This window comes from Vigna radiata, unplaced genomic scaffold (genome assembly GCF_000741045.1).
Source record: "Vigna radiata var. radiata cultivar VC1973A unplaced genomic scaffold, Vradiata_ver6 scaffold_391, whole genome shotgun sequence".
Lineage (NCBI taxonomy): Eukaryota > Viridiplantae > Streptophyta > Magnoliopsida > Fabales > Fabaceae > Vigna > Vigna radiata.
In genome coordinates this window covers 129,027-136,182 of record NW_014542627.1, presented here as the reverse complement: position 1 = coordinate 136,182, position 7,156 = coordinate 129,027, and the positions used below count along the sequence as shown (strand labels likewise).

At 34.9% G+C, this 7,156-nt stretch overlaps 1 protein-coding gene across 1 annotated transcript; it reads left to right on the top strand.

The window, feature by feature from the left end:
- Nucleotides 1–2,586: 2,586 nt before the first annotated feature.
- LOC106780545 (protein RETICULATA, chloroplastic) lies at nucleotides 2,587–6,487 on the top strand. Its single transcript, XM_014668849.2, has 8 exons — nucleotides 2,587–2,722; nucleotides 2,945–3,673; nucleotides 3,822–3,920; nucleotides 4,255–4,475; nucleotides 4,704–4,773; nucleotides 4,860–4,939; nucleotides 5,497–5,561; nucleotides 5,883–6,487. Exons 2-8 carry the CDS (start codon nucleotides 3,062–3,064, stop codon nucleotides 6,074–6,076), a joined length of 1,341 nt encoding a protein of 446 aa, XP_014524335.1. The 5' UTR covers nucleotides 2,587–2,722; nucleotides 2,945–3,061; the 3' UTR covers nucleotides 6,077–6,487.
- Nucleotides 6,488–7,156: the final 669 nt, after the last annotated feature.

Here is a 7,156-nt window from a genome sequence, read left to right as displayed (position 1 = left end):
AACTTCAAAGATCTCTATACAGGTTGAAACAAGCTGGCCGACAATGGTATGACAAAATTTCTACTTTTATCTTATCAAATAATTACATACGTTCCAATGCTGATCACTCTCTTTTTGTGAAACATGATACTTGTCATACTACTGCCATCTTAATCTACGTGGATGACATTGTTCTTTCGGGCAATAACGTCACCGAGATACAACACATCACCACCTCTCTTAACAATCTCTTTCATATCAAAAATTTGGGTGATCTTACTTATTTTCTCGGTTTGGAAGTCGCTCGTAATAAGTCTGGCATTCACCTCAGTCAACGAAAATACACCCTTGATCTCTTGACAGAAGCTGGCATGCTAAATTGTGCCCTTTTGCCCACTCCTATGGCACACTCTTCACGGTTATCCAGTCAAGGAGACCTCCTCAATGATGAAGACGCCTCTTCCTACCGTAGACTCATTGGACGCCTTATATATCTCACCAACACCAGACCTGACATCGCTTTCTCTGTCAATAATCTCAGCCAATTTGTCTCCGCCCCTACCACCCTACACCAACAAGCTGCCAACCACATCCTTCGTTATCTAAAAGGTAGTCCTGGTAATGACATCTTTCTCCAAAATAAAAACACCAATTAGCTGAAAGCTTATAGTGATTCCGACTGGGCTACGTGTCCTGAATCCAAAAAATCCATCATTGGCTATTCCATCTACTTCGGTAATTCTATAATTTCTTGGAAATCCAAAAAGCAGCAAACTGTCTCTAAACGTTCTTCTGAAGCTGAGTATCGGGCTTTAGCTAATGTCACTTGTGAACTACAATGGTTGACTTACATCCTTCAAGACCTTCACATATCCATTACTCCACTTGCTACTGTCTATTGTGACAATCGTTCAACTATTCAGATTGCCACCAATCAGGTGTTCTATGAACGCACCAAACACATAGAGATCGACTGTCACATTGTTAGAGAAAAGATCAACAATGGGCTCTTAAAGTTGCTTTCGATCTCAACAAATGAGCAAGCTGCTGACCTCTTCACCAAGCCTCCCACTCCATCTGCCTTCAAGTATCTCAAATCCAAGTTAGGTATGACTGATATCTATTCCCAGCTTGAGGGGGGATGAAAGTAATATTATTAGGCCGATCTGGAAGCCCGACCCACTTCCTTTAGCCTCTTCATTAACTTTTGTTTTCTCTCTTTACTTTACCATATACAAAACATTTTTTCTGCTTTCTTTTCTATAATTCACGTCAGACACAAAGGGGTTTTTCCTTGTTTCAATTTCACTGTTCCTCTTCTTCATCCTTCACGTGTAAGTGTCAAAATCTCACTTTCCTTTCTTCTTCTTCATCTATTAACTGCATTTCTTTCACCATGAATTGCATTATTTTTGCTTTGATTGTCTGGTACTCTAACAATCGCATATACCATTATAATACTTATTAATATGTAAAAATATATTATAATATCTAGTAATATCTAATATATTTTTATTAAATAATTATTGACCAAATTTTTTAAATTATATAATTAAAAAACTATTTTATTTACTTAAAATATTTACTTAAAATATTTATTTCATATCCTATAATTCAATTTTTTTTTATAAAAAATACTCTCAAATTATATAATTTCAAAGTAAAAAGAATTTCAGATTGCATAATAAAGTATAAAAAATACTTATAGATTATATAATTCAAAAGTTTTTTTTTTTTTCATAAAGAAAATGACTTCTATATTATATGATTCACAAATGAAAAGAACTTTCAGCTTACAAAATCTAATCATATTTTTTAAAAATAAAGAGAGAATTTTCATACTTATAAAGTAAGAAAAAAACGAGAATGAAAAAAAATTCCGTAACTTATAATCTCAAGTTAAACATTTAATAGATCTCAAGTTAATTGGGTTAACAAAACTCAAAATTTTCATGTGAACCGAAATAAATTTAACTCGTATAAGTTAAATGGATTTAAATGAGCTCGTGGATAATTGACCAATTTATAAATTTGAAAAAAGTAATGCAAATTATAGAATATCATTCTTTTAATTCTTTTGAAAGGTTTGAATATTTAATTTATTTTAAAATTTTAATCTGATATGCATTTAATATTTAAAGTGAATTTGCATTAATTATTAAACATTGAAAGTTTTTGTATTTAATTTAAAATTGTTTCGCACTTATAATTTATTTAATGTTTTTAAAATTTAGAAAATCGGACCAACTAACTCAGTAGTAAATGGAATCCAATTATGAAGTTTCTAACTCACTGCATTACCCTATTTTATTTGGCTACTGCTCTTTTTCATTAATTCGGCCAAACAAAACATTAGATGTTTTAATGTCCGTGCAGAAGACATAGAGAACATGAACGTGACAAATAAGAATTTCACAATCAAACACTACTACCTAAATATCTCGTTCGACCCACGCTTACTATAGGGGGTACCCCACTTGCATTCGTGCTGTGAATTATTGCATAAGACCAATAATGTCTGATGTATCTTTGTATATGATATATATAATATATATATATATATATATATATATATATATCTATATATATATTATGTCTAAATATATATAACTCCAACTTCAACAATACAAAATAGGGAAAACACTGAAGCCAAAAGTACTCAAGCAGTTACCCTCACTTCGCCGCATCTATTCACTTCCAGTTTTATCCCTAACTTCCGACGACTGATCCTCCTCTCAACAACGTATATTGCTTACCCTCTTTTACTTGTTATGTTTTCTTTTATTCTTGTACTTTTCCTTCTTATTTTCTTAGCCGTTTTGAGTGAACTCTCTTATTTTCGTTTCAAAAATTTCATTGCTTGAGTGCTGCCCTTGTCGATTTTCATTTTTCTCTACATTCCCTGATGCATGCATGCTTAAGTTTGGCTTGGTGACTGGTTTGTTTGGTTCTGTTTGTCCTGCAGACTCGGGGAATGACCTGTTTGGTTTCCTTCTGATTGTTTAATCAGTAGGAAGAAAAAAAAATTAGTCGACTTTTCTGGGTAGTATTGTGGTGAGAGAAAGTTCAGTTTTTTAGCATAATGGCGGGTTGTTTTTCAAATTTTGCCGTGGCCGGTGTTGCCAATGTGAGGCAAGAAGCCCTTCTCGGGAATTTGGGAAATCGGGAGTCAAATTTGATTAGGTTGAGTTTCAGGGGTGCGTTGAATAAGGCTGCATTTCAAGTTCTGTGTGGGAACAAGTGTTGTAGACCATGGGTGGCTACGCAAAAGAAAAAAACTTTTCTTGTAATGAGTATGTCGCAGCCGTCTGCTGAATCACAATCTGCTGTGACTTCGATAGGATTTTCTGAAGGGGGAGGTGATGGTCTCCTGAGTAAGGAACATGTGACTCGAGATAATGAGTCAGACTCCAAAACTGATATAAATGATGATAATGGAGTTGTAGTAGATAGCGGTGGTGGGAATGGAAGCTTTGGAAGTGGTGGAGAGGGGGATGGGAGTGGTGGGGGTGGGGATGGTGGTGATGATGACAGTCATGACAATGAAGAGGAGGAATTTGGGCCAATACTGAGATATGATGAAGTAATGAGAGAGACACAGACTCGTGGAGCTACCCTTCCTTTAGACATGATAGAGGCTGCTAAGAGTGTGGGAATCCGTAAGGTGCTTCTACTTAGATATCTGGACCTGCAGGTACAGTTTCTAAATGTCTATACATTTTCCCCTATTCTTTCCAAGTTGTGATTATGTAATGGATTATGGGCGCAAACTTGTGTAAAACAAGATTACCATTACATTACCTTAGACTTTAATACTGTTATAATTACTGTTTTAATTGCAGGGATCCTTTTGGCCTTTAGGATTTTTCATGAAATCATGCTCTATGCTTCGCAATCGAATGTTAGCTGATCCAGCGTTTCTTTTCAAAATTGGCACAGAGGTTGGTTGGTCTTGTCTTGTAGGAATCCTAATGTTTATTTTTCGTATCATTTAATGGCAGAACTGCAGTGTGTTGACCTATCCAACCATCTGAGTGCTCTATGTAACAAATGACAGTAAGTATTCACCATTGGCAATTATGATACTAAAATAGTTTCCTATGTAACAAGGTGTCTATATATTTTAAAAAAATGTGCTGATGACTGCGGCCCTTATATGGTATAAGCTATAAGTGAAAATAATTGATATTCATGTAATATTGACCTAGTTGGATAATTTTGGAAGTTTTCAATGTATTTATATTTATGTAACTTTTCATCTTACATGGTATGCAGATTGTCATTGATACATGTTGTGCTACTTTTGCTGAAGTTCAAAAGAGAGGCAAAGACTTTTGGGCCGAATTTGAGTTGTATCTTGCAGATCTTCTCGTTGGTCTAGTTGTTAATATTGCTTTGGTAGGTATGTTGGCGCCCTATGCTCGAATAGGGAAACCATCAGTATCTAGTGGATTCCTTGGTAGAATGCAGAAGGCTTATGCAGCCTTGCCTAGCAGGTTTGTCATCATACCATATAGATGGGATTATTTTCTTATGTCAATATTTTTATATCTTATGGGTATATATAACTAATAATTGTCCGTCTAAAAAAGGCTTGGAAGTAAGGTTTCTCCATAAATAACAATTATCCATACAATTTAACAATAGTTAGGCCTTACTTGCTTTGTGTCTGTGGAGTATGAAGAAGTTTTCACCTAAGTTTCTATTTTACTCACTGTATGCAGTGTATTTGAAGCAGAAAGGCCAGGATGTAGGTTTTCTGTGCAGCAGAGACTTGGAACATACTTCTACAAGGTAATTACTGAAATCATTTCATTTTTCAACCAAGGTGGGAAGTTTCTGTTGTGCAGTTATATTTTAACTTGCGTTTTGAATTCCAGGGTATAATGTATGGAGCTGTTGGATTTGCATGCGGTATTATAGGTCAAGGCATTGCAAATATGATCATGACTGCAAAGAGGTATGAGTTTCTTCCCTAGAGTTTGTTTGACATAATTTGCTTCTTTGTAGGCACAATGTAACGGTCTACCTTCATAGTTCATAAGTTAATAGAAAATTTGTTGGCTCGTATAATCATATATTTGTAATTGGCCTTGTGGAGCATCTAGTGACTATCCTGTTAATAGATAAAATTATGACTGGAAATTAACTAAACCATTGAGATTTTTTTCGGGTTATAAATGAGTGTACTCTTATTATTTTGCTTCCGCGGTAGTGCCTACTTTGCCTTCTCAAAGGAGGGAGTTGGTTCTGTTATAATTCCCTATAATTTGCAAGGTACAACATTATAAAAACCTAGGTCTCTCACTTAGTATAACATAAAATGTTTTATGAGCACACTTTTAAAGAGGTGGCACCACATGGTTTACTGATATAGAAACCATTTCTGTTGACAGTGTACCAAAGTTATATCTAATTAAGAGCCAGTGTTCATAGTGGATGGTAGTTTATATTAAACTGTATGAATCCTTGTTCTTCTGAGCAATTAATTTCTCACTTGTTCTTGCTGCATACCAGGAGCATAAAGAAATCAGAAGAGGACATACCTGTGCCACCACTTATAAAGAGTGCTGCTCTTTGGGGTATGATGTTCTTTGTTTAAAAATATTGCATGATCTGTGGTTCATCTTTTCCGTCCAACTGGAAAACAACAATCTTTATCTTCATTTATTTATTAGGAAACTCTTCTCAATTTTAAGCTTATTACTTGTTAATAACTATGAATATAGTTACGAGGTCAAATATTATTCATATCATTAAAGGATAAAATGTATCATATTAGTACTGCAAAAAAAAAAAAGATTTAGTTTATGTTTTGAAATCTTTGTACCACATTTGGTCATAATTCATCATGACTCAACTTATTGTATCACATTTCCTTGATCCTTGAACCTCCATTCTAGGTGTGTTTCTTGCTGTTTCTTCCAACACGCGATATCAGATTGTCAATGGACTAGAACGGTTGGTTGAAGCGTCACCAATGGCAAAGCAGGTTCCCCCAGTTGCTCTGGCTTTCACAGTTGGCGTACGTTTTGCCAACAATGTGTATGGTGGCATGCAATTTGTTGATTGGGCTAGGTGGAGTGGAGTGCAATGACTCCTTTTTCCTAATATGTGTTCTAGTCATGTAGATGTGATTTTCTGGCCATCAATATATGGTGCGTTGAATTAGCAGATTTGTGCTACTTGGTTAAGGTTGCATGGTTTGATAGAAAGATTTTCTTTCTGGGATTATAAATGTTACCAGGCAATAATTTAGAGGCATGCCTTTTGTTACTTCTATATTCTGTTACATTATCTCGGCAACAAACGGTAGAGAGCGTGTTAGAAAGAGTGTATTGATAGCACTTCTCTCTGGTCAAGACCTGCATATTTATCTAGGATAACCAAAATAACCTGTCGAGGTGTTTGGATACAAGTTACAAGAGTTTTTGAAAGTTTTTCCCTGTAATTATTTGGGTTTATATCAAACTTATCAGTTTCAATATATGATGAAAATTGATTTGTTTGGGACTGGAATCCAATCTTTGTTAATGGCACCTCATTTGTTTATCTAATAAAAGGGTGTTAATTTAGAGAAAGAAGTTAGAAAAAAATCGAAATAACGGTTCACTTCAAATTGCTAAAGATGATATTAGTTTGGTATGAATGTGATATTATTTTCAATTAATGAAATTGAAACTTATTTTACAATTGAAATGGTTTTCTAAAAGCTAATCCAAACGTTGATTAGTAGTTTTAACTTCTAATCAATGATAACATGACAGGGCATAGGATCATGTTTCTAGGTGCTGGAATGTCATCTTTAAGACCACCAAACTGTCCTAATCGTTCTGACTGCATACAACCCACAAGCACACACCTTGCTATTTTGGGTCTTGGATTGTTTGCAGTAGGCTCTGGAGGCCCAAGACCCTGCAACATTGCCTTTGGAGCTGATCAATTTCATACCAAAACTGAGGAAGGGAAAGCTCAGTTAGAGAGCTTCTGCAATTGGTAGTACCTTTTGTTCACGTAGCTCTTTTATAAAGCTAGGTCATGCTTCATAAATAGTGTCTCTTTGTGGACATGTATCAGATACCTACATGCGTATGACAATTGTAAGACACATATCGATGAAGTGTCTCACTTTTTTTTTTCTTTGACATAATTCCAACTAATAATGATAAACAAAATG